At 44.4% G+C, this 27,626-nt stretch overlaps 2 protein-coding genes across 4 annotated transcripts in view; both read left to right on the top strand.

Moving 5' to 3' along the window:
- The window catches only part of LOC147333495 (muscle M-line assembly protein unc-89-like), a 51,172-nt gene extending 25,194 nt beyond the window's left edge, over positions 1 to 25,978 (top strand). The window contains exons 10-11 of one of the 2 annotated variants that reach the window (XR_015125559.1): positions 1,078 to 1,210; positions 25,597 to 25,978. Coding sequence is in view for 1 of the 2 variants with exons in the window: in XM_086268019.1 (XP_086124145.1) it covers positions 1,078 to 1,120 (43 nt within the window). In the remaining variant the exon portion in view is untranslated. Of the gene's footprint in view, positions 1 to 1,077; positions 1,629 to 25,596 lie in introns of those variants that run through there. The other variant, XM_086268019.1, reaches the window with a different exon arrangement.
- LOC147333496 (uncharacterized) lies at positions 11,058 to 25,604 on the top strand. 2 transcript variants are annotated; one of them, XM_086268026.1, is made up of 7 exons: positions 11,058 to 16,563; positions 22,379 to 22,420; positions 23,263 to 23,529; positions 23,604 to 23,746; positions 24,009 to 24,099; positions 24,195 to 24,395; positions 25,472 to 25,604. In XM_086268026.1, the coding sequence occupies exons 1-7, from the start codon at positions 16,539 to 16,541 to the stop codon at positions 25,498 to 25,500; spliced, it is 798 nt and encodes a 265-aa protein (XP_086124152.1). In that variant the 5' UTR covers positions 11,058 to 16,538; the 3' UTR covers positions 25,501 to 25,604. The 2 variants fall into 2 exon arrangements, with proteins under 2 accessions (XP_086124152.1, XP_086124147.1); XM_086268021.1 differs by lacking the exon at positions 24,009 to 24,099 and having other exon boundaries at positions 23,604 to 23,762.
- Positions 25,979 to 27,626: the final 1,648 nt, after the last annotated feature.

The following is a 27,626-nucleotide window of genomic DNA, read 5'->3' as shown; positions in this document are numbered from 1 at the left end:
CCATAAACTCTCTCCATCCTCTGTCATGTGACTCTTGCGTAGGTGGCAGGAGAGGTTTGCCGTGTTTAGTGGGGGCCGGTTTTGCAGAGTACAGTTTTCTGGCCCGTGTCAGACTTTCTTGCTACAGAGCGAGCCCCTCGTTTAGGAATAATGTCCTGGATTTGTTTTGGTCCTTCTGTTTGTCATCATTTCACTTTATTTTACAAAATCTCAACAGGATCTTCAGCTTTATTGTGATTGTGGTTTATTATTTATTATTGTGGTTTATGTGGAAAATAAACAAGCGGACGGCAGAGCCACACGCTGGGGTTACCGTCGTTGTTGCTAACGACAACGCCTAAAAACAGTGGCGTGTCCGTCCACACTGTGGTTATATTAAATATAAGAGAAAGAACTGTAAAAATGGATGTAGCCACTCCAGTGACCATCAAAACCATGAAACAAACCGGAAACAGTTCACATTGTGACACCATGAAACAAACGATCGTGTGTAATATGAAACAAAAGGCGTCATCAGATACATAGCCTTATATCGAACTGCCCTACCCACTGAAGGGCCAGGGTCCTGACACCAACAGTGACCAATCACATCAGGACCCTGGCCCTTCAGGCAAAGTGATGTGCACAGGCTAAAATGACCTTAGCAGATTAACTGTACAAGCGTAGCACTGCTGCAGCGCGAGCAGAGGAGAGACCTCTTTGGGTTTTGGCTTCTCTGCACCTGGCTGCAGTGCTGCACTGACTTTATGAGGAATTTAATTATTTGTTGAATTATGTTTTGTTTTTTTCTTGCATGGCACTTATGATGTAAAGATTATTGCATATTTAACACTGATTAATGGAACAAGGAGCTCAGAGCTCAGCGAGTGAGGACATGACCTGCCCGTGCAGGTATGAATGTATGAACCTGGTTTAATTCTTGGCTCTGATCCTCATCCCAGTTCCAGCTGATCGATCACAGATCAGAGAACCGATCAGTCTGTTTGTAGGATGTTGATCAGCTGGGACAGCTGGGACAGACTCCAGCATCAAACCCACCGAGCCATGTGAGTGTCTGACTGTCCTCTGTGTCCTCAGGAGCCATGAAGACGTTCCTCTGATGGAGGTTCATTCAGCTTGATGGGTCACAGAGGAGGAGGAGCTGGTGATGAAGAGCAGCCTGTGTGTATATACAGTATCTGTTGTGTATTCAGCCCTGAGGAAGATGAAGGTGCAGCTTTGCTTTGGCCTTCCTCTGCTAACAGCTAACTAACCTCAGCCAGATGTTCTGCAGCTGTTTGTCTAACTTTACAAGTTTATAATGATGATGATCGTGTTTCTGCTGTTCTGATGGATCTCCACGGAGCGTCCTGTCACATGTTAGCTTCATGTGGGTCAAAGGTCAAAGCTGCTGACTGCCAGGAAGCTTCAGAGAAGATCAGACAAACAGATGAAACACCCCTCTGACCTCAGAGCTCCAATCAGAGCAGGAAGGAGCCGTGATGGAGGCCCTGAGGCCACACCCACACTTCCTGTCAGTGCCTGTGATTGACAGCTGCCTCCATCAGTATCATATGTATCCATATAATCACCCTGAGGTCACTGATGTTGGTGCTGTATGAACCAGATTAAATGTTTTTACATATTAACATGACGTCTCCGTGTCTCTGTCACACATACAGTACTTATTCATGTCAGTCCATTCAGTGCACAAACATGTCAGTAATCAAACACTGTGCTGTTGTGTTGCAGCTGCACACACACACTCATGTTGGTGCTTTGTGTTCACTGCTGTTGGGTCAAAGCTGTGTTTAGACCAGGCTGTCCAGGTCTGATGGAGCTGCCTGTTCAAACAGTGAATGACCTGGTGTGGAGGGCCCTTCATCATGTTCTGAGGGAGCTGTGGGGCAGAGGGCAGCCATCATGGTGTTTCCTGTGAGCCGCGGTGCAGCTGTGAGTCAGTGTGCTCTCTATAGAGCACCGATAAACACCAGCAGCTCAGACATTTGATTGTTCCAGGGGAGGGTGGTGTCAGGAGTTGATGAAGCTGGAAGTATGGGGTTTAATTATGGTGGAGGACTCTGGGCAGAGTGGGACAGACACTGGCTGAAGACTCCGTCCACCCGGCCTGGGACACCGTCAGGACCGGCAGCCTTCCTCAGGTCGACGGTTCGCAGTGACCTCATGCTCGTGTGCTGTGAGGGTGGAGCTTGTGAGGTGAGTAGGTTGTGGTGCAGCACAGTGGCTGATACATAAATACCATCCTAGTGAATCCAGCAGACGTCACACACAGAGTCTCCATCACTGATTAAACACCTCAGCTGTGAAGAGTATGACCAGGTTTGGTGTTGGAGTTATTAACACATTCAAAGCATTGTTATAAATATACAGTCCAGTAAGAGCAGCTCCCTGTTACAGGCGGTCTGTGTGGTTTAGTGGCCATAAAAATAAACATGTGACATCTCTGGTAGAATGAGCTTGACTCTGAACACTGGTCCGTGAGCTCAAAGGACCAAACGTTTGCTGCTGTAAGCCAACTGCTGATTTCTTGGCCTAGCCAAACAAAAACCTGTATGAGGTCACATGGTTTTTATTACTAGAGCGAGGATACTTAGAGTGCCCAGAGAGCTTTGTTCAGGGTATGGACGCTAAGTTCACAGGTCATATTTATGGTACGTCATTGTTGTACACCGTTAACCTCAGGATTACAGGTGTGTTCGTTCCATGTGGGTAGAGTCTTTATAACATTCAGGTGCAGCACAGTGCTCCATTTTATTTTCAGTGTGGACGTGTCCTTTAGTTTCAGATGACCGGTGTAATAATATCACTGTTGTGTTTTACATAAAGGCACAGAGACTCGTGCAGGGACATCATGCAACCCTCCCACAGAGATCCGGTCAGTGTGAGGCTGAGTGGTTGTCTGTACCTCTGTGGCTGCACTCGTTACTTACCCACCATGCACCACTGCTCTCAGTCAGGGACTGTAACCTATCTCCATCCCTGGGCAGGCTGTGATCAGCTGACCTCTCTGTAAGAGCCAAAGTCAATGTTTATGTTTTTCCTTTTTGTTTTGGTGGCACAGGTGTATAGCTTTACCTGCGTCTCAGGTGATGGCATGTGGGTGTGGTCACAGTCTATTTACCTGATGTCGGTGTTTGCAGCAGGGCCCTGTTTCAGGAAGCCGGTTTAGTGGAAAAACTGAGTAAGTATACCCTGAGTTAACGAAAACTCTGGGTTTTCGGTTTCACAAAGCGAGTTCAGCTGCAGCCTCAGTGAGTCACTATGACAACACACTCCGTGAAGCTAACCTGCCCCCTAGCAGGTTTACTACAACTAACCCTGACTGTCTCCGCCCCTTTGTCGGAAACCTGACAGTAGGAAGTGTCGGACATGGCGTGCCCCTTCCTTGAAGAGCCAGTAGATGTTGAAGCCCAAATTCTCCGCAGAGCTCTCCGCCGGGAGAGAGTGATCAGAGCGCGTTTGGACATTTTATCATTTCCTGATGATTTTCTGTGCGAACGTTACCGTTTCTCAGCACAATCTATAATTTATTTGGATAACATCCTCAGGCCATATATTACGCATGTGACACATCGCGGACATTCTCTCAGTTCTGTGCATATTATTTGTATTGCACTTCAGTTTTTTGCAAACGGGAGCTTTCTGTATAATATTGGTGACGCTGAGCACGTTTCCAAGGCTACCGTCTGTCGGGCAGTCAGGAATGTTACAGTTGCACTGAAACGTCTCCTGTACTCGTTTGTGGTGTTCCCCGGTCATAGACCCACAAGATTTATCAAAGAGGGATGCCACAAAATTGCAGGTAGCAGGATGAACAAAACTTAATTTATGATGTGGTGATACTTGAACTACTACTTAAATTTTACATTTATTTTCAGGGTTCCCAGGCGTGATTGGCTGTATAGATGGCACTCACATTCCAATCATTGCTCCTTCAGTAAATGAAGGAGACTATGTGAACAGGAAGTCTTTCCACAGCATTAATGTACAGGTACATAGTTCCCTGTAGCATGTCAAACTAACAGATTATTTCATTATAGTAATGGATGCTAATTTGTGTTCTCTGCACTGTGAAGATCATATGTGATGCTGCCAACATTATCACAAATGTGGAAGCCAAGTGGCCAGGCTCTGTCCATGACTCACAAATATTCCGTGAATGTACACTGAGCACAAAATTTGGACATGGTGAGTTGAGAATACTTTAAAATATATAAAGACCAATTGCTTCAGGGACATTTGAACTGAAGCGTATCCTTCTGTCTTAGGAGAGTTCACTGGCTACTTGCTTGGTGATAGGGGGTATCCATGTTTACCCTATTTGCTTACCCCTTACTCTGACCCTGAACCGGGCCCACAGCAGCGATATAATCTGGCTAATTGCAGGACAAGAGCCAGAATTGAAATGACTATCGGAATGCTTAAGGCCCGGTTCCAGTGCCTGCAAAGACTCAGGGTCACCCCAGAAAGGGCATGTGACATTATTGTGGCATGTGTGATTCTACACAACATTGCCACAATTAGAGGAGAACACTGTCCTTCTGAACCAAACATCAGCAGTGATCCAAACCATGAACATCCTGACCCTCCCACGGACATACAAGATGGAAGCGCAGTCAGAGACACCATATGTCACAATCATTTCTTTTGACCCATCACCTCAACATGTTGAAAGAAGAATAAACAGATTTTTTGTTCAACTGGCTTTATTGGTCGCCTGTATTTCCTGTACACAAAGTATTAAAAGATGTAAACCTCATAAAGTGTCTCTGTTGCTTCCTCCTCTGTAACAGCTGTCAATGTTTCTTCATTATTTTCCTGTAGTAAAGAAATAAACAACATTGCTGTTCTACTGTAAACTCATATAATCTGTGGAGTATTACTCACAACTGCATGTTGGTCTGGCTCAACAGGAGGCTGCACCAGATGCAGTACACCACCACCATCAACTGATAGAATATGAGGTTTATACAGGTCACTTATGACTTACAAGGGACCAAATGGCAATTAACAAACATACCAGTCACCTTACACTTCATTGTCATTATGCTCTCAAAGACAACCAAGACTGAGGGAAGGCAAAATCAGTCGGAAAATAACTTCACTACAAAATAATCCATTATGGTAAAGAGTTTATCAAATGAATGAGTCGCACTGCGAAGGTGACTGTGAAGAAAGGATGTATGCACATCATGTATTATTTTGAATTTACCCCCTATGTAGGCACTTGTGTCTTGCGGGCTTATTGCCTCAGAGGATGTCCCCGCAGAGATGCCTTCGGCCACAGGGCGCCCACTGTTTTGGCTGAGGGCCAACTGCTCAGCCTCTGTGAGTGGTGGTGGTGGAGGACCCCCACCTGTTTTTCGGGCCTCCGCTTTTTTTCTGTTGGCTATAACGGGCCACATTTGAGCATACAGAGTAAGCAAATATGTACTTGTAATGTGCTCAGATAATTTCAATAAGTGCTTACAGACAGAAAATTAATGTAACCTCTAACTGCAATTGATTTACATGGGACAAACAGACCAAGCACTATGGCTCATAATACAATTACACCTTACCTGTTTGGACTATATTTTTATATTTCATTTTTACTTGCTGCCAGGAACGTTTGGGGCCTGTTGGGTTGCACCTGCGCTCACATCACGTCACAAAATAAAATGTATAAAATAACAAATGAAATATAATAAAATAACGTGTTAAATGGGTGGAAATCCCTAGATCAATGTTTAAATTAACACTCACGCATTGACTCTGTCGGCTATGTTTTGCCATGCATGCTCCCTGTCTTTTGCAGCTGAGGCTGTGTTACTTTTTTCCGTGGAATTTGCATGTTATCGGCATATGCTGCCATCAGAATTTCGGCCTCAAGCGCTGTGAAATACATTGACCACGCCTTCTTTCCCTCCGTCTCCATGGTGACTCACTTAATCTGTGCTCCGCTTATCAGGGCTTTATGTATCCTCGTCCGCGCGCTTCACTTGGGGTTAAAGCAACTCCGCGTTGACTGAACTAATTGTTATCAGCCTTTCTGAAACCGAATATTCCGAGTTGGACAGTTCGGGGTTACTCAACCCTGAGTATCGTTTTTCACTCTGAGTTTTCTAAACCGGCTTCCTGAAACAGGGCCCAGGTGTGTTGGGTGAGTGGTTTGTGGGCAAACTTTTATGTTGACCGGCATTTTTTGGCACATCAGTTAATCCATGCGCTATTTGTAAATTGATTCAAAGCACAAAAGTTTGTTTTGTTTTGTCCTTAAAATAAATGCGCAAAGTACAAGTACGACTCATTATGGATTATTGGAGGCGCGTCACAGGGACACAACCAACTCAGCCGGCCGCGGCTTTATTTATGGATGAAAGTCGCAACACTCTCTTTGGCTGTACACAGCTGGATTCATCCAGGTGTGAGCAGATGTCTTGTGATCTTCTAGGCTGAACTGCTGCAATTCATTATATGATGACCTCTGACAGAGCCACCCATTACTCTGTGACTCACAGCTTCCTGGTTCTGACCCATGTGACTGAGTGGACCAATCAGTGGCCGTCAGCGTGTGAACCCTCAGAGGATTCGTTAAAGCTGAAACATTCACTCAGATATGAGTTCTTAAAGATGTTATAAAGAGTCAAACATCAGCTCTGAGAGCAGAAATCAGTGGAGACATTCTGAGGTCCCTGAGCTCATGGGTGGAGATCACACATCTGCTTCCTGACAATTTGACTTTGTTATAGGAGGACTGGTGTGTGTGTGTGTGTGTGTGTGTGTGTGTGTGTGTGTGTGTGTGTGTGTGTGTGTGTGTGTGTGTGTGTGTGTGTGGAACCTTACTTGGAGGTTCCTCTCCATCCTACTCGGACTATTAACGCCGATACTGTGGTCAACTTCTCTACATCTTTTGTTAATTCTTCATTTAATATGTCGGACTGTTTTATCCCACACACACTTGAGAATTTTACCAATACTTTTTTAACTACATGTTCCTCGATTCTTAACACTGTTGCACCTATCAAACACAAACGCCCCAGAACCTACTCGCAATGCTGGTTAAACGATTCTGTCCGTGTTCTACGGCGTTTGTGCAGGCGCGATGAGAGGAGGTGGAGGAATGATAGACTCCAGTCATCATATGACATTTTACGTATTAGCCGCTCGAAATTCCAATCTGCTGCCAGAATGGCTAAAGCAGCCTTCTTCGCTAAGATTATTACTTCTAATGGTGACAATCCTCGCATCCTATTTAAAATTTTTAACTCAGTGGTGAATCCTCGTCCCTCTATGCCACTCTCGTGCTCCCCAGGTCTCTGTGAAAAATTTTCAAACTACTTTCTAGATAAAGTTTTATCTCTTAGATCTACGCTTCCTTTGGTGGCTGACAGTATGTCTAATCCTGACTGTTCTGCTGCCTTACATCAATTTGGATTAATTTCACTTCCCACTCTGAAGCGTATAACTGAGAAACTAAACAATACTAATTGTGTACATGATGTTCTTCCATCTCGTATAGTCAAGGATTGTTTTAATGTAATTGGACCCTGTCTATTGTCTATATTGAACCTCTCCTTGCTTTCTGGTTATGTACCTTCAGTTCTTAAACATGCTTTTATTCAACCCGTTTTAAAGAAAAATAACCTGGATCATAGTGATTTTGCCAACTATAGACCGATTTCCAAGCTTCCTTTCTTGGCTAAAATCCTTGAGAAGGTGGTTCTACTTCAACTGCAGACCTACCTGGACGAGAATAATATAAATGATAAATTCCAATCAGCCTTTAAACAACATCATAGCACTGAATCAGCGCTGCTTCGTGTTTTTAATGATCTTTTACTTATGGCTGATAATGGTCGTCCTTCTGTTTTAGTTCTATTGGATCTTTCATCTGCATTTGATATGGTTGACCATAACATCCTAGTCGCAAGATTAGAGCACTCTGTTGGCATTAAGGGCACTGCCTTGGACTGGTTCAAATCTTACCTCTCCAATCGGCTTTCTTCGGTACATCTGGCCTCATCTTCCTCTTCCCCTGTACCTGTTTGCTGTGGTGTCCCCCAGGGATCTGTGTTAGGCCCGACCCTTTTCTCACTGTATATGCTTCCTTTAAGCGCTATCTTTGAGAAATACCACATTGCTTTTCACTATTATGCGGATGACATCCAGATTTATTTTGAGTTACATGATGATCTCGCTTTATCTTTAAATAACTTTCGTGAGTGCATGAGTGAGGTCAAGAAATGGCTGTTGGCAAATACTCTTATTCTCAATGAAAAAAAGACTGAAATCATGATTTTTGGCAGTAATGCCCTTCGCGCCAAACTTCAAGATGCCTTTGGCTTTCTTACTAGTTCTTTCTCTGATACTGTCAGGAATCTGGGTGTCTTGTTTGACAGCTCCTTTAAACTTGATAAACAGGTGTCTGCTGTTGTCAGATCTAGTTTTTATCAGCTTCGTCTCATCTCCAGGGCCAGACACTATATCCCGTATAATGACTTAGAAAAGCTCATTCATGCTTTTGTAACGTCAAGACTAGATTACTGTAACTCACTCTATTCTGGTCTCCATGTTACCCTTCTACATAGATTACAGACAGTTCAGAATGCTGCGGCACGTATTCTAACTAAAACCAAGAAGTTTGACCATATTACTCCGGTTCTTGCTGAGCTGCATTGGCTGCCTATCAAATACCGTATTCAATTTAAAATTTTGCTGCTTACTTTTAAAATTATCAATAATACTGCACCAACCTATCTTAAGGAACTTTTAAACCCTTATGTCCCTGCCAGGGCTTTAAGGTCATCCTCGCAGTTATTGTTAGTTCAGCCCAGATCTCGGTTGAAATCTAGAGGCGATCGATCGTTTGCCTTTGCTGCACCTGAGTTATGGAACAGCCTCCCGATTGGCATTCGGGAGTCTGATTCTATTTTTTCTTTTAAAGCACGCCTTAAAACTTATCTTTTTGAACTTGCCTTTTCTACCCGTTAAATGCTGACTGTTAACTGCGACCTATTGCATTAACTTTTTACTATTCCTTCATTCTTGGTGTTCTCTATCATGCGGCACTGGGTCTGCTATAATCTATGTGCTGCAGTCCATTTTATTAGTGGCTTTCTACTGTGAACATTGTCTGCTGTTCTTATTATATTTGATATTAATGCTCTTAACTGTATTATTTTATTGTTTTTTGTAAAGCACTTTGGTATGCCTAAGGCTTTTAATGTGCTCTATAAATAAAGGTTGTTGTTGTTGTTGTTGTGTGTGTGTGTGTGTGTGTGTGTGTGTGTGTGTGTGTGTGTGTGTGTGTGTGTGTGTGTGTGTGTGTGTGTGGCAAAGTGTTTCTGCTAGTGTCCCAGGGGCAGTGTTCCCTGTAATGTTTCATGTGTCTGAACACACAAACTGAGCGTTCCTTGGACCACTGTGAGCGACAGCAGATGTGTGCACTGTGGTCACGCCAGCATCCAATCCATCCAAGTTACATGTTTATTAAAGTAATCAAATTACAGCATTTATGTTACACTACTTTTAATTAACTGCTTTAATTAACTAACTGCTTTATCCCACTTACAATGAAAAATAAAATCTTGTTCATGACCTGTGCAGCATGTTAACACTATTGGAAGTAAAAATAACTTGAACTTTCTACCTGCAGGCCTGACAGCAGCAGATGTGTCACTGCTGTAACACCTGTAACACTCAGCAGTCGCCTCATTGTTCTGACACACACAACAAGACTACTGACTACACTACACACTAACTACACACTAACTACACACTAACTACACACTAACTACACACTAACTACACAAGATTTGCGCTAAACGTCTCGAATCTCTCACATCTCAAACACGCCGTCACTCCTAAAACTTCCCCCTCCCTAAACAACTAAATGCCATGTTGCCTTATCATTTTTTGATTGGTCCACATGGTACATTTTTCCACCAATAGGAAAGGGTGGAGGTGTTTTGTTTTTGTTTTTGCTCACAGGCTTTCGAGCGTTTTCCTTCTAAAACGCCGTTTTTCCCGTTTCTTCCCGCAGTAAATATAAACAACGACAGTATTCAGGAAGAAAACCAAACACTGCAGATATTTTATCATAACTCTGGTTTTACGCGGCCGATCAACACAATTTAAAAACTGGTACAAAGTCCACACTTTGTCCGTCAGTTGTTCCGTCTGTCCTGCTCACATCTCCGATGGTTGTACACGTTGTCATTAACGTGGCTTCACTCCACATCAGCCGCTTTGCTAAAACACAACTCAGGTTAGAATTTTTTTTTTTGTGCGCAACGCGCAGACACCATGCCAGCAGTGCGCAATTGCGCACTCGCACAGCTCAGAGGGAACATTGCCCAGGGGCATGTGGAAAAGCTGTTGAAATTAAATTAAATACTTTGTCATGATTTTCACATCCATGTGCTTTTCACAAAGACTATTAGCAGTAACAATGAAAATGACGTGCTGCCTGAACTACCCATGTGTTAATGCAGTGGTTCCCAACCCCCGGGCCACGGACCGGGCCGTGAGAGTCGAGGCTCAGTGTGAAATTTATGGTTTTCAGAGTTTTTATCGTTAACTCGGTTTCCCTGGGTCTTTTCCTGTGTTATAGTCGTGTGTCTTATTTTGAAAGAAATGTTTACACGTTACCATAGCAACCACAGAGCATTAAGGGTGCAGACAGATGCAGCTAACCAACATTTTGATTTCCCTTATTTGATTTATGGACCTAACTGTATGAACTGGACTTGATTTGGCTTTAATGCTGCTCCTCTTCATCATTGCTGTGTTGCATTTCCATCATTCTGCTGCTGGATTCACTGCAGGCTTTAACAAACACTCCTTTAGGGCGGTCCAGGCCCAGCCACGTGTTTGTAAGCTGCTGTGCTCTTCACAAATGAAGCCTGAAACAGCTCAGACTGTTAGAACCAGCACTGAGCCCTGTTACATTTATGCAGTGTTAGAGCAACGGCTGCAACCTACAGCCTTTAAACTATCGATTAAAATGCTGACAGTAAACTCGTCAGTCCAGATGTTACCACAGTACTTTGTGATGCTGAGAGTTAAAACAACTGAGACAGGCTGATTAGGCTGATCATTCCTTTTATCACGGCCTCTGCTCTGACTGGAGATCACACTGATTTCAGTTCATTTAATATGTGAGTGCACACAGTCGTTCTCTACTGGACATAGATGACAATCAAGGACCAGGCTCACCTCATCCCAGCCTCTAACACAGTGTGCTGAGTCTGTGCTATGAATATGTTGCAGTGAGTACAATGTAAGCATCCACTGCACTTACAGTACCCACACCCAGTTACATGTGTGGTGAAGATACAGAGAATGAAATATAATTATAAATGAAATAACCATCCATCCATTCTCAGTGCTTCCATATTAATAAATGACACATGATGGAAAACAGAACCTGAAATTGTTCAGTTCAGTACTTTTGTCTGTATGCACTGTGCTTATAAAGGCCCTGACTGCTGTGACACATACAGCAGTAAATATATACATGATGTGGAAATCATTTTCACAGAGACCAGAAAGTCATTAAATCACTGCTGACAGTTCGGTTGATGTTCGGTCGATGACAGCACCTGGTGTTGGATAGCTCCTGGAATGGCTAACTGAAGCTGGTCCTGATCCCAGGACCACAGGGGACCGGCCCCATCCAACTACAGAAGAGCCCACTGAACGGTAAGAACAAGATCCGGGCTACCAACACCTACGCCCTGCCTGTGATCAGGTACCCTGCTGGGATAATAAGCTGGCCAAAGGAGGAGATAGAAGCCACTGATGTCAAGACCAGGAATGCATGGAGGGTTTCTCCCCCAGACCAGCACCCTGAGGCTGTACGCTAAGGAGAAGGAAGGGGGCCGGGGACTGGTGAGTGTCAGCACCACAGTCCAGGATGAGACAACGAACATCCACAAGTACATCACGAAGATGGCCCCAACTGACCGAGTGCTCAGTGAATACCTCAGGCAGCAGAAACCCAAGAAAGAGGAGGGAGACGAGGAACCATCATGGAAGGACAGGCCCCTGCACGGTATGTACCACCGGCAGATAGAGGAGGTGGCTGATATCCAGAAATCCTACCAGTGGCTGGACAAAGCTGGACTGAAAGACAGCACAGAGGCACTAATCATGGCAGCACAAGAACAAGCTCTGAGTACAAGATCCATAGAGGCTGGGGTCTATCACAGCTGGCAGGTCTGTATTTATATCCAGGCTGACATGGAGTTCAGGGTTCAACATTCAGGAAAGTGTGAGACCTTCCACACTGACAGAAGATGCTGCACATGATTAAACTGTTGTTTGTTAAAGCCTCACAGATCTGAGAGCAGGGCTCAGTGGGTGCACGAGCCTTTATACATGAAGCGTTTCAGGTTCATTTAAATCAGTGTTTCTGTTTCCAGCAGAGCAAACATGATCCAGCTGTTTCACATGGATCTGTGTGGATGCAGCAGCACCTGACTCTGTACATCAGGTGGGTCACATGACACCTGGACATTCACAGCATCGTCCCTCAACGGAGGGACCAAGTGTTTCTTTCTGCTTTAGAAAGCTGCTCTCTGTCCAGGAGCTGTTGTCACAGTACAAAAACAGGAAGTCACATGCTCCTGCTCTGTGATTGGCTGCTTCTTATCTCAGCTTCCTGCAGAGGGTGGCGGTCTGCTGAAGTGTGACTTTCACTTCCTGTTTATTGGTGTTGTTCTTACAGCTCTCAGGCGATGCTGCAGCGTCCCCTGCTGACACAAACTCCTCCCTCTGTCTCAGAGGTCAGAGGTCAGCCTGCTGCTGAGGGTCTGCCTGTTTATGGACTTCCTGTCACAGACCCAGGTCTCAGGGTGGATGCTGGTTTCTGATTGGATGGTGCAGAAACCCAGCTTCCTCCAGCCAAGATAGAAAAATCAATATTCTAATGTTCCTGTTAAAGCAGTGAGTCTGTGGATTCATCACTCTCTGTGGGTCGGAGGCTCCAATGATCGTCTCAGCTGTTCTCACCACCTGCTGGATCTGGACTGTCTGAGGCGTCTCCATCAGAAAGTCCAGGATCAGTGTGGAGGTGTTCAGGCCCAGCAGGAAGTCTATCAGTGTCAGCAGAACCCAGTGTGAGCAGTACTTTGTGAGAGCGGGAATGAAAGGCTGAACTGGATCAAACGGTCTCTGAGTAAGACCTGACTCCTCTGATTCTGTGATGCTTTAATAAAACAGTGAAACATTACAGAGCAGATACTTCAGTGACACAGAGTCAGTCACAGAAACAGGATTGAAGTGATCCAGGAGTGTGAACTGTGGCTGATGAGAGAATGATTTGTTTATTACGGTTTATTCTGTGCTGCTGAGGTTAGCCTGAGAGTGCTAACAGTCTGAGCTCAGCTACAGCCTTAGAGTGTGAGCACCAATAAGCTGTGATGGAAACAGGAACAAGCAGAATAAAGACAAACATCACACCTCCAAGAAAGACGAGACAGACACAGAGCTGATCTTATCGCTATGGTTACTTGTTTTTAATGTGGAAACAGCTCACTCACAGCTGAGGTGTCAAACTGTCCTTCAACACGTTTCTTATCTTTAGTGTCAATAAATTCATTGTTTGCACATTTTTATCTCTGCAACTCTGAGAAGTGACCACAGAGAAAAACAGGAACAAGACGTCGTACTGTCTTAAACTGAAAGGACGAAAATAACCTGCAGCTGTCACCTCATTTAAACTGTCTTTGAACTGAGATCCAGCAATGTGGGGAGAGATGGCTGCATCCAGGGCAGGTGCCAGAAACCGCAGGAACCCAGCTGCAAATAAAATAAAAACACTATTGAGCTGACAATGTGGAAGTGTCTGCCTGTGGGCCAAGTATCACAGGCTAATTGGTCAAATCCATAATTCCTCTTTTCGGATTGAGAGAACAGACTGTGAGACTCTTCCAGGGTAAAAGGAGAAAGTAGATGAGACTAGATAAGGACGTGAGAGCAAAGCAGGAACGATAAGGCAGAGAGATGTAACTAAAGTTATATAATCAAGAGCACGACTGCACAAAGGCATCACAGCCTAGTGACTGTTTGTGATCATTTAATATTCATCGCCTTAGTTAAGTTCTGGTCATTGGTTATGATTTGTAGTGTTTAGCTGTTTCTGTTACCTCCTGTCATCTCTACGTTCTTGTATTTCCTGTTTTACTTTGACAGTCTGTATTCTGTTGTTCTTCCTGCTGGCCTCCTCATGTCTGATTAGTCCCAGCTGTTCCTCTTATTGTGCTGCTTGAGTATATCTAGTGTGAGTTTCCCTCTGCTCCATTGTCACTGATCATCCTCTGTGTTTCATCTGCATGTCTCCTGTTCATTGTCCCCTGAGTATCTCCCCCTGCGTTTCTTTTCCCGTGTTTCCAGGTTTTTCTTGTTTAGTTTGTCCTGTTTATGTTTTGTTCATTTCCTTCCTGCCTTGTTTAGATTCACATTCAGCCAAATAAAGGCTCACCTTTGGTTAAACATTCACCTCAGCCCTGTGTGTCTGCATTTGGGTCCGCTCTCTCTCCCCATGGTCTGCCAGCTCAGACCGTGATCGAAGGCATCTGCAGAGGATAGTGACACATGCACAGAGGGACACAGCATGAATCCTGATTGGCCGGGAGAAGGTGACCGGGTTAGATAGCTTGACAGCTTGGATTTATCTGGCATGTGTTTGAATCCTGCTCTGAATCAGTCTCATTAGGTAATGTTCAAATATGAACACACTATGAAAGGCAGCAACAAGTTTAATGTTCAGAAACCTAAAGTCTGTATCAGCAGCAGAATGGAGCTAAAATAAATGTTGGTTTCAGTTCTATGAAGCTTTGAGTATTTTGGATCAGTAGCTGCTGTGTTTGTTGCATCATATTGCTGTAACTGTTTATATGCTTTATATATTCTGAGCTAAGTTGATCTATAGTGTTACATCATATTCTATAAGGATGTTCTGTGTTTAAGATGCTTGTCTTTGAGATGGAATAGACATGAAATGATAGGAAATATAAATAAATATTCCTTGAATCTTTGCTGAAGCTCAGGTGCTCTTAACTCTCATAACCTGACATGTTGTGCTGTATCCTATGATGTAGGATGCTGACAGCTACATCTGTGTGATGATGGTGTGGTGGGTATATTTACAGCTTGATATTCAGATTTCAGCCTCTGCCTTTGACCCAGAGGTGACAAAGTGTAAGGGAGAAATGTTCACTCGGTATCTTCGGCTTCTTCTTTAAACACTCCGACTGAGTCCAACCATGAACCTGATCACTGATCTACACACGGTCATGTCTCCACTGACAGTCAAAGCTGATGTTTGCAGTGGAAAACGTCTCTAAGAACATTTGTCAGCCTTGTTGTGGAAGATTTAAAATAACCTGCAGACACCTCGGTGAGCATGACTGAAGTGGGTTTAATGAACACACTGCAATGTGGAGGGAAACACTCCAAACACCAGGCTGATCTCTGAGCACCGCCCTCACATATACCCACTGTCACACAAAACACATTTCACAGCACGTCATACGTCCCTACACCTTCAGTCCAGCTCATCCTTGACCCCCTCCCACTCTAAGGAAAGCTACAGCCACCAGTCACCTCCCTTGAACAGGATGTCTCTACAACAGGTCCACTGTGAAGGTGCAATAAACATGAGGCCCACTAGTGATAACATTCATGCTGGTGACAGGAGTGATCTGCTACCACACCCTCATCAGCTTCCTCTCTATCAGCCCTGCAGTATTTTTAGCCTCTGCTTCACTTCTTCTTCTTCCTGTGGTTTCCTGCTGATGTGAGGACAGCTGTCCTTATTCTAACTGTGAGTTTGGTCTCTGTGGGCTCTGCTGTAAAGGCTCGGTCGAGTTACAACAGCCACGTGGCTCCATCTAGCTGTTTATCATAGGAAAGTAAGAGTAATGTGTTTATGTCGCACTTTCACAGATAAAAATCACAATAAAACCTGAAATATAAATAAACTATGGAACAATGAAATAAAAACATAAAAGACTAATTAATAAAAATATAAAATAAATAAGATATAAAATATAAAAAATATAAAATAAATAAAATATAAAAATAAGCAACATGAACTGCTTTTATGTAAAGGACAAAGCAGGACATCTGAGCTGAGAGCAGAATGCAACGCCTCAGGTAGCTTTGTGCGTTACAGCTGTCGATACAGGCTCAGTTCAGTCAACACTCAGTGTCAGTGTGGGAACCAGTGGCTGGTTCGGTGATTTGGCTCCGACGCTGTAGTTAAATAAATGACTCGGTTCACTTTATGTCTGGGCTGCATGTGTGGTTACTTGGACAGCAGTACCTGTGTCCTGTTCTCACCTCCACCTTGTTCTTTCTGTCTTGCTTCCATGTTTCCCTTGATAAACATACACATTTATATGTCTGTCTTTATCTTGATTCCAACACTGCAAAGAGCTTTTATTGTGAAGGGCCCAGGGAGGAGAAAGTCTTTATTTGTGTGCAGAGTAACGGATCTGTTTCTGAGAGCGGTCGGTGATTTCAGCTGTCAGTGAGGCTCATGAAGGCTGATGAAGATCATGCTCCTCTTAATCGGTAAGAAACACACACAGAGATGGGTGTGGCTTCATACAGACTGAGTAGCGGTGAGTCAAACCGTCCTCTGCTGTTAAAAGCGCTCACGTATTCTGTCATCGAGCTCGTTCATGTGAAGCTCGTTCATGTGAAGCTCGTTCATGTGAAGCTCGTCCCCGAGGCCTCCATGCAGGGCGGGGCCCGCGCTTTCAGTGTACACTGTGTTTAAGGACACTGTGTCTAAAATGTACGTAATAAATACACTACACATAGAGTTAGACCTCACAGCACAAGCATACTGCCAACCTACTACATGACTGTGTTGTACATACACATATATAGTGTGTTTTTTTAAATTAGTGAAAACATCACGACGTCACCAGCAAAAGGAGAACACACCACGGCCCACGCTTAAACAAGGAAGGTTTATTCCTCCAACAGATTTATTATTGAAATAGATGCAACATCCCCCAAAACAATCTTACACTGCAGCTACAGGAAGTTCCCACTGAGCCTCTTTAGATTTAACCAAAAACCCCAGGAGGGGGCGGAGCCTCATACACAAACAGGAAGTAGAAACAATAGCCAGCCCTCCCCCTGACACACAGCCAGGGGTGCGGTTAGCTCAGTGCTGTAACTCCAGCTTTAACACTGACGGAGCTGAGACCTCCACCCATATCGCACACACGTGTCAGACACCACGCTGGAGTTCACTGAGCTCCTGAGACTCATCCCTCCACACGTGTAAGCAGCTGCTGGTTGTGTACACCTGTGAGCACGGAGGTGTGTTTGTCTGGACTTCACTAATGTAGACCCTCGTCTTAAACACTTAGTCTTTGTGTGCTTGTAAATAAACTCTCGTCTAGTGTTTTAGTCAAATCCACCCGAGTAGCTACGACAGAGCGATCCAGCCAAGAAATGGACTCTCTGCACTCGACTGAATGTGTCTCATCCTCAGTCTTCCCAAGGAAACTGAGCTTGGAAGACATGACTGTGTCCCCCACCAGAGCAGGGTGCCATCACCAACAGCTCGGGGAAGTTAAATGGATGAAAATCAACCAAAATTGCTTTATTGGTGGAAGTGCTGTGAGGATGAGCATTAATCTGTTAATATTTATCACAATAAAAGCTTTTTAGGCTCAGCTATGAATGTAGTCTTTCACACTAAATGAATAATTAGGCAGCATTTTTATCTTTATATTGTTTCAGTGTACACTGAGGACTGTGGGAACGTTGCAGTTTCATGTTCAAGTTTGATTTTTCCGATGTCGCAGATGCGTGTAAATATAGCTGACCAATCAACACGGTGGAGCATTTGATGGTTGTTCTCACAGAACGGCTCTCTGACATCAACTCCATTTTAGTTTTTTCCAACAGTGTGTTCAGAGAGGATGCATTTTTCACCAAAACGCAGCAAATTCAGTGCATATATAGATTATACAGCAAATCTGGAATAAATCTCACTTCTCACATTTGAGATTTTGACATTTTAAACAGCTTAATGCAAAATGTGCCCAGTTAACTCCTCATCCAGAGAGTCCGGATGCTAATGTAAAACTTCCACGAGCCCTTAAATCCCCTCTATGAGCTCGTTGCATTGAGCGAGGCTGTGACTGCCTATGCTGGTGGCAACAGAGCGCACACAAGCAGCACAGGATTCAGTCCAAACCATTTATTGTTTGGTCATTCTGTGTGTGGTCATCTGGATGTCTTGGAGGATGACCGGGGGGGTCGTCACCACCAACCTTATTGATTATGTCTGAGTTTAAAAGAAGGTTGTATGAAAAAGGCAAAAGTAACCTGCTCTGCCGCCTGAGCTACAGCTGGGTGGCACCATAAAAGGACAGAATTCATCTCATTAAGTACTTTTACATCTAAACTAAGAACCGTTGAGGTCCATGACATGCAACTATTTCATTTAGATTGATTGTCATTTTTACTGAATTTTTAAATTGAATTTTAATGAACTTTATCATATTTTATTGTATTTTTTTAGTTATGATGTATTTTTGCGTGTTCTTGCTGCCTCTGTTTAATTGTGTGTGTTTTGCCTCTGTGAGACACTTGCTGCTGCCCATCTTGGTCTCCCTTGAAAAAGACGTTTTTAATCTCTATGGGATCTTCCTGGTTAAATAAAGGTTAATAACACTAATAATACATTTGAAAAAAAAACTGACCAGACATTTCAGCCATGCACAGATTTTAGGAAAATAACTTGATAAATCCTGGTTGATTCTTTTTGCCTTATACAGACGACTGCGTGGACAAAGTGGGCTCGAGTTGTTCTGTTGCTCACACACTCTGTGCTGTACTCACATTTCTTTGCCTTTGGCCTAAGAAATGAATGGTATAGTGGCAGGACTACAGGGCTGTGCTGCTCACCTTGATGTTGTGATTTACAGCAACACTTGAAGACCATGCAGAGTGAATCAGAGCTGTGTCCAGCTCTGACGTGGGATGCTTCACTGTGAGAAGTGCATGAAATGCAAATGCCAGTCAGTCCATGATCAGGGTAAGGTTGGGAATATCAAACACACAAAGTGATCCGTGGCCTGGAGATCAATGGCAGTCTGTTTTCTTTTCTATATGAAGCCGGGTCACATTGTCAGTAAGAGAGCTGACCAGGTCCCTCGGTGAGGTGTTTTCATCGGGGCTCCTCCACAGCCTCACACTGAAGCTGGACAGTCACTTATAGATTGTGTTTGCCAGCCGACGATGTTGTACTAGGAGAGTCTACTGGGCGATTTCTTCTGGAGGGTGGGGTCTAGTTCTTGGACGGGTCTTTCTTCATAACTATCTCTCTGAAGCAGCAGTTGTTGGAGAGTATTCAAATTCTCCCTGCTGTGCTCTGAGGCGTTGGCTGATTAAGCACATGTGGTTAGTTATTCGTTAATGGTTTTGCTTAAAAAAACTTGTTTACAGTTTTTTACAGACGCTAGGACACATTTCTCAATACTTAGGTCACGTTTGCAAAACTCCTCACACAGTGAGCACAACAGAAGTCTATGTGGGCTAAACTGAGGACCAGTTATCATTGTTTTGGCACAAAATGCATTCAAATCAAATCAAATCACTTTTATTGTCACATCACATGTGCAGGCACACTGGCACAGCACATGCGAGTGAAATTCTTGTGTGCGAGCCCCACAAGCAACAGAGATGTGCAAACACAACAACACAAACGAGCAAAATACAAGAATGGCCAACCTGAAACTAATAAATATATGTACAATATATAATAGTGTATGCATTTCTGGATGTGTATACTAAATATTATCCTACGTGTGTGTGTGTGTGTGTGTGTGTGTGTGTGTGTGTGTGTGTGTGTGTGTGTGTGTGTGTGTGTGTGTGTGTGTGTGTATGTGTGTGTGTGTATACACATTTTTACAAATTAAATAGTAAAAAAATAAAATAAAATAATAATAATAATAATAAAATATATAAAATATACAGAGTTGAATATGTGCAAAACAAGTGGCATTTATATACAGTATGTAGTGCATAATGTTGAAGTTCCAGTAGTGAAGCTGAGGTGTCTATGAAGTGTTCAGCAGTCTGATGGCCTGATGGAAGAAGCTGTCTCTCAGTCTGCTGGTACGGGACCGGATGCTGCAGAACCTCCTTCCTGATGGAAGCAGTCTGAACAGTTTATGGCTGGGGTGACTGGAGTCCTTGATGATCCTCCCCGCTTTCCTCAGGCACCGCTTCCTGTAGATGTCTTGGAGGGAGGGAAGCTCACCTCCAATTATCCGTTCAGAGCACCGCACTACTCGCTGGAGAGCTTTGCAGTTGTAGGCGGTGCTGTTGCCATACCAGGTGGTGATGCATCCAGTGAGGATGCTCTCAATGGCACAGTGATAGAAGGTCCTGAGGATGCGGGGGCTCATGCCGAATCTTTTCAGTCTCCTGAGAAAGAAGAGGCGCTGCTGCGCCTTCTTCACTGTTTTGTTTGTGTGTACTGACCACGTAAGATCCTCAGCCAGGTGTACACCAAGGAACCGGAAGCTGCTCACTCTCTCCACAGCAGCGCCGTTGATGGTGATGGGGGTGTGTACTTCTCTGCACCTCCGGAAGTCCACTATCAACTCCTTTGTCTTTGCGACGTTGAGGGTGAGATGGTTGTCTTGACACCAGTGGGTCAGGGCGCTGACCTCCTCCCTGTAAGCCGTCTCATCACCGTTGGTGATAAGACCCACCACTGTAGTGTCGTCCGCAAACTTCACAATGATGTTGGAGCTGTTAGTGGCTGTGCAGTCGTAGGTGTAGAGTGAGTACAGGAGAGGGCTCAGTACACACCCCTGTGGAGCACCAGTGTTCAGTGTGATGGGGGATGAGGTGATGCTGCCCAGTCTGACCACCTGGCGTCTGTCAGACAGGAAGCTAAGGATCCAGCTGCAGAGGGAGCTGCTCAGTCCTAGATCCTGCAGTTTCCTGTCCAGCTTCGAGGGAACGATGGTATTGAATGCTGAGCTGTAATCTACAAACAGCATTCTCACATACGTGTCTCTCTTCTCCAGGTGTGACAGGGCAGTGTGTAGTGTCAGGGCTATGGCATCATCAGTGGACCTGTTGTGGCGGTATGCAAACTGTAGAGGGTCCAGTGAGTCGGGTAGTGCAGAGCAGATGAAGTCCCTGACCAGCTTCTCGAAGCATTTGCTTACGATGGGGGTCAGGGCTACAGGTCGCCAGTCGTTCAATGACTACATCTCTCAAATTTCATGAATCATCTTCTCACTCAGACACAACAACTGCCAAAAATCTTTGTACGTACAGGACATTTTGCATGTGCTTACATACTGTTTTCAAAACTGTTAAACTTATGGCCAAAACAATAACACAATGCAAAACTTAAAAAGACAGCAAAATGCAACAGCAATATTTTATTGAAACATATTTTAAATCTAAAAATGCAGTTTAACCAGCCACAGCTGATTCTCATTGTAGATGAACATCTACACAGGTGTTACTCCTTCAATTGTTCAACTCCTTCAATTCTGGCAGCCAGAAGATTCTTTCCTAGGTGTGTTGCCCTAGATGACATAAGATGTGATGTGGATGAGAACCTGTGGCCAAATGGAGAAGACCGAGTAGATTAGCATTACTATTGTATGTGTATCAGTGGATGGTGTGTATACAAATTCTTGTATTTTGGGATTACTTAGTGCAGAAAAATAAAAATACATAAACAAATATTAACGAATTCTGCATGATGTCTGATTCATTCCAGTAACATATATTGAAATTATAAACAGAGATGTGTCCTTGTTTTACACAAGAAAACACTGTAATGCTACATGTTGTTAGTGTTTTTTAGGTCATTGTTTTGTGGGTGACAAAGTGTGTTTGTCGGCTGTCAACCTTTGCTAGTGTTCTGGAAGAATGAGTTTATTTGAGACCTGAATGAAGTGTTTTGGTAGTTGTAGTGCATTTTGAATGTGAAATGAACTGCTTTGCCAAGCTGACGGTCAGTTAGGAGGATTGTGTGAAGAGTTTTGCAAAAGTGACCTAAGTATTGAGACATGTGTCCTAGCGTCTGTAAAAAACTGTAACTCTGAGCTACAGTTCTCCTCTGAGACTCCTCTCAGGCGTTGTGATACAGTATCACAACGCCTGCAGCATTTCCTCTCTCTGCGTCACTTATCTCTGCTCACACTCTGCTCCCTCCTAACTGTTCTAACTGTCATGTTGTTTTGTAATGACTGCAGTTACAGACGACGGTTTGGTCATATTCACACAGAGAAAGAAGCTCCTCACCTGTGCAGGTACACAAGGTGGTGGAGGAGCCTCTGACCTTTAGTGACCTCTGACCTTTACTGACTCTGTCCTCCTGTTGCAGGTGTGTGTGTGCTGCTGCTGTCTGCACTGACTGTTTCTGCAGGTGAGGAGATGAAGTGAAAACAATCAGTGAGACTCCAACAAGAACACAAATACACTTACTGTGTGTGTGTGTGTGTGTGTGTGTGTGTGTGTGTGTGTGTGTGTGTGTGTGCGCGCGTGTGTGTGTGTGTGTGTGTGTGTGTGTGTGTGTGTGTGTGTGTGTGTGTGCGCGCGCGTGTGTGTGTGTGTGTGTGTGTGTGTGTGTGTGTGTGTGTGTGTGCGCGCGCGTGTGTGTGTGTGTGTGTGTGTGTGTGTGTGTGTGTGTGTGTGTGACAGTTCAACACTTACCTTTGTTCAGGTGATTCATTGGACTTGAAGAGCTTGAATTACAATAAATAAGCTTCTTCATATTCTAACATTTCTCTACAGTCAGAGCTGATGAACCATTTCCTCAAACATTTGTAAATGAAAACTCTTGAAATGAATGTGTGATTAGCACAGACCGTTGTGTGTGCACACTCTGCTGGTGCCGCTCTTCATCACCAGTGTGACAGAGTCCTGAACACAGCCTCAGTTGCATGTTAGTCCTCCAAGTTCCATCTGAGCTTTACAGAAAACACACTTTGTTCCTCTGAAAGCCAAAGATCACAGCTGAGATAAAGGAGCTTTTTCCACGTTAAAGTGCTTCCATTAGTGATGCTGCTGATGCACACATCATCTCTAAGATCTGAATGTTGAGGACAAACACAAATATCTGTTTATTATGAGGCTAAAAGCTTGATGTAGACATAACAGTGTATAACATGTCAGCAGCATTTAACAGCCCTGCACACCAGCACTGTGCTTATATTAGACTTTAATCAACACATAGTTATGATTTCATCACCTCTGTGTGTCCTCCAGTGTCTCTGTCTGTCAGTCCAAACCTTCAGCAGGTCTTCAGAGGATCTTTAGTGTCTCTGAGTTGTGTTGATGATGGACAGACAGCTGATGGATGGACAGTGAAGAGGAGCAGAGGAGGACCCACTGAGGACTGTGGAGGCTTTGGGAGGCTTCTTGGTTCCTACTCTGTTGTGGCTGTTTGTCCTCCCAGTGAAACGTTCTGGTGTGAGGACTCCTCTGGACAGCAGAGTGACAACGTCTCCCTCAGTGTCCAATCAGACACTACAGGTGAGATGTTCCAGCTGTGTCTCTGTCTCTGTGTGACTCTGCTCTCATTAACTCTGTTTGTCTCTGATGGTCAGATAAAGCTGTCATCCTGGAGATCCCTGCACTTCCTGTGAGGACAGGAAGTGATGTCATTCTGCGCTGCAGACAGAGGAATGGTGACACAGTCAGAGCTTATTTCTACATTAAAGGAAGTTCTGTTGGTCATAAACCAGAGCACAACATATCCACAGGCTGTGAGTCTCCTGAATTCTCTACCCCCCTCTCATGGACAATAACCATATTCAATTTCTTAATAGCATTGAACTGGTTTAAGGATTGTCTTGTTGTACTGGAGTCACACTGGGTTAAATACTTACACTTGGGCTTTAAGGGGTATTTATTATTTTCTTCATTATTTTATTTACGGGTTGTACAGAAGCCCCAAACGTAATTTCATTGTTCTCTGACAATGACAATAAATAAATAAATAAAATAAATAAATCATCACTAACATCACGCAGGCTGATGAAGGTCTCTACTGTTCTACTGATCAGGGTGGAAAGTCTCCTCAGAGCTCTCTGAGGGTCAGAGGTCAGAACACTGACATCACTTCCTGTTTAAAAAATGATGTAACATTGTGACCTGATGATAAACTGACTGAACCATCTTCATCATCTCTCCTGCAGATCCTCCTACAATCATCCATCCTCCTCCTCCAAGCACCTCCACAAACTTTGCTCCTCCTCTTACGTGTCCTCCCTCCCCTCCTCTCCCAGCATCCACCTGTCCTCCTCCTTCCTCTCTCGTGGTCCCAGTCGTAGCAGGTCTGGGTTCTGGGCTTCTCCTGGTTCTGGGTTTGGTTTTGTTCCTCTGCTGGAAACTCAAAGGTAGCTCTCACTCACCTGATGTGAGCAGGTGTAATCTGATTACTGTACTAACCTTCTGAGCCTAAGTAAATGAACTTACTGCGTTACCTCGGTCAGTAATGGTCCAAACATGTGTGTGTTTGAGTGATGCTGGTCAGTTTCAGTTTTACCTTTCAAAATAAAATGTGTTTGGCTTTGACACATACAGCTGCCACAGAACCAGAGTGCACCGAGCTCACAGCTCCGGGGTTCCAGTTTAACTGGTTTTCACGTTAACCGGTTAGATTTGTGTGCTCCAGGTGTTGCATCTGCAGATTCTCATTTTTACCGAACGGTCGTCTCGTTCCACCTGCTCTCGTGTCCTTGTGTTTCTCTAACATAAACATTTTCCTCAGGACACCAGCGATCAGCTCGACAGGCCCTCAGTCTACCTGCATACATGCTGCTCACCTGTCAGCTGTTTGACACCTGCTGCTGATTCAGCAAACACGCCCACGTTACCTGGTGATGGTCACAGGTAACAGGTGGCAGCTGCAGCAATGACGGCACAATGTTGTGCACGAGATAAGTAAATATAGCTTCCTGAGCTCAGAGCTGCTGCAGCTTGTGTTTCCCTCAGAGTGGCTGACCTGGGTTACAGATGACGGCTGGAAACAGAAAAGTACAGAGCAGTTTATCAGCGGCTGATATCACAGCTTTGAAACCTCAGCTGAGCTCAGCTCTCAGTGGTTAAACACTGGACTTTATGTCTTTAAGACATTCCTGCAGTTTAACTCATTGGTGTGTGTCCTCTGGCTTCATGGACAGACAGAGCTGGGTGTCATCCAGCTCTTTGTGTCTTTAAGACGTTGTATTACATCCTCAAGTCCTCTCCCTCCCTCCTTCTCTTTCATCCAGTTTCTAAAACATATTTTAATGTGAGGTTACAGGATGAGACAGCGTTGTTTATACTGATATGGTTGGTTGTGTTAAGCTTGTTGGGGTGGAGGTGCCCGTTCACCTTCAGCTGCTCCGCCCCTCTCCCTGTCACCGTCTGCAGACAGACACATCGTCCTGTGGACACATGCGCTGAGCTGCTCTGTCCTCTGTGTCCTCAGGAACAGGAGCCATGAAGAGGAGCGTCTGACTGCTGAAGAAACAGTCTGAGGAGGAGGAGCTGGTGATGAAGAGCAGCCTGTGTATATACAGTATCTGTTGTTATTCAGCCCTGAGGAAGATGAAGATGCAGCTTTGCTTTGGCCTTCCTCTGCTAACAGCTAACAGCTAACTAACCTCAGCCAGATGTTCTGCAGCTGTTTGTCTAACATTAGAGGTTTATAATGATGATGACCCCGAGCGTGTTTCTGCTGTGCTGATGGATCTCCACGGAGCGTCCTGTCACATGTTAGCTTCATGTGGGTCAAAGGTCAAAGCTGCTGACTGTCAGGAAGCATCAAACATCATGAAAGACCCCCTCTGACCTCAGAGCTCCCTGAGGCCACACCCACACTTCCTGTCAGTGCTGTGATTGACAGCTGCCTCCATCAGTGTCATATGTATCCATATAATCCCCCTGATGTCACTGATGTTGGTGCTGTATGAACCAGATTAAATGTTTTTACATATTAACATCCTGTGTCTCTGTCACACATACAGTATGTAATCATTTTCTCACACACATTTGTGTTGTGGGTTTGTTGTTACAGGTTACACAGCAGCTTGTTTCTTGTGTTTCTGCCCAGTTTGACCCATTTAGCAGACGTCAGCCTGTTTAAGGCTCTGATGTCTGTCCTGTGTGACTTACAGCAGGTATGACAGGGTCTGAATATTTCATATATCAGTCGACTCTTCATTCTATCAGACACAGTTATGTTCACTGCTCACTGCTGTAATAGCTAATAATGATTAATATGATAACTTTAATATTGGCCATATTATATTTACATGACCACAGTGAGATGACTTTAGTCTCAACGTGTTTAATTCTGAGCTACAGTTCTCCTCTGAGACTCCTCTCAGGCGTTGTGATACAGTATCACAACGCCTGCAGCATTTCCTTATCTCTGCTCACACTCTGCTCCCTCCTAACGGTTGTGTGCGTGCGTGCGTGTGTGTGTGTGTGTGTGTGTGTGTGTGTGTGTGTGTGTGTCTGTGTGCGTGCGTGTGTGTGTGTGTGTGTGTGTGTGTGTGTGTGTGTGTGTGTGTGTGAGTTAGAGGACCATTATTGTGTAAACGGACAAATACAGTTTAACTCCACCATGGAGCTGCTGATGAAACCTCCACCTTAGTTAAAGTGGGTGAACGGTCACAGATAGAGACAGGGTGGGGCTGTCAGTGATGTGGGTGGAGACGGTGGAGATAAAGTGAGCAGACCAGAGGCGTCCTCGCTGAGTCTCCTGTGAGACGAGCAGTTCAAGGATGCCAGATGTTCACCACTGGAAACTCCATCAGAGGCAAATTATTCAGCCCTGAGTCAACACTGTAGAAGCAGCTTCAGCTGCAGCTCCAGCTGCCAGTGTTTCAGGGTCTGTCTCCACCAGCTGTGCACAGCTACAGACTGAAATCTTTGCTCATTCTGGGCCTGAATAATTACACACACCCCACTGTGCAGTTATTTATTTGTAAAAAATGTTTGGAGTCATGTATTTTTGTTCCACTTCTCACGTGTGCACCACTTTGTGTTGGTCTTTCACCTGGAAGTCCACTAAAACTGATTCATGTTTGTGTAATGTGACAAAATGTGGGAAAGTTCAAGGGGCCTATCACAGCTGGCAGGTCTGTATTTATATCCAGGCTGACATGGAGTTCAGGGTTCAACACTCAGGAAAGTGTGAGACCTTCCACACTGACAGAAGAAGGCTGGAGAAACTGATCAGGAGGGCTAGCTCTGTGGTCGGCATGAAGCTGGACACTCTGGTGACAGTGGCAGAGAAAAGGACATTAAAGAAACTGATGGACATTATGAACAATGCTGGGCATCCTCTGCACACGGCCATAAACAACCAGAAGAGTCTGTTCAGTGACAGGTTGCTTCTCCCCAAGACAAGAACTAACAGACTTAAAAACTCCTTTGTCCCACACGCCATCAGACTGTTTAACTCCTCTCTGGAGGGGAGAGGGAGGGGAGACAGGGGGACAAAGGAGGGGGGAACAACTAAGCTGTAGTGCCTCTTCACCTCACTGTGCAATACTTTTTGTAAATAGTCAACAGTGCAATAGACTCCATACTTGAAATGTGCAATTCACTTGTATTTTTATTTTTATTCCTATTTA

This window comes from Aulonocara sp. 'chitande type north' Nkhata Bay, linkage group LG3 (assembly GCF_057382095.1).
Source record: "Aulonocara sp. 'chitande type north' Nkhata Bay isolate Kocher_YH1m ecotype deep benthic linkage group LG3, A_spYH_male_GT1.1, whole genome shotgun sequence".
Taxonomy (NCBI): Eukaryota; Metazoa; Chordata; class Actinopteri; order Cichliformes; family Cichlidae; genus Aulonocara; species Aulonocara sp. 'chitande type north' Nkhata Bay.
This window is presented reverse-complemented; position numbering and strand designations above follow the sequence as displayed.

What these genes read in the sequence shown, in the direction of transcription:
- LOC147333496 (XM_086268026.1), top strand. Translation starts at nt 16,539, where the DNA reads ATGAAGATCATGCTCCTCTTAATCG. An exon ending in TGCACTGACTGTTTCTGCAG is followed by an intron (nt 22,421 to 23,262) that starts GTGAGGAGATGA and finishes TGTGTCCTCCAG; the next exon opens with TGTCTCTGTCTGTCAGTCCA. An exon ending in TGTCCAATCAGACACTACAG is followed by an intron (nt 23,530 to 23,603) that starts GTGAGATGTTCC and finishes TCTGATGGTCAG; the next exon opens with ATAAAGCTGTCATCCTGGAG.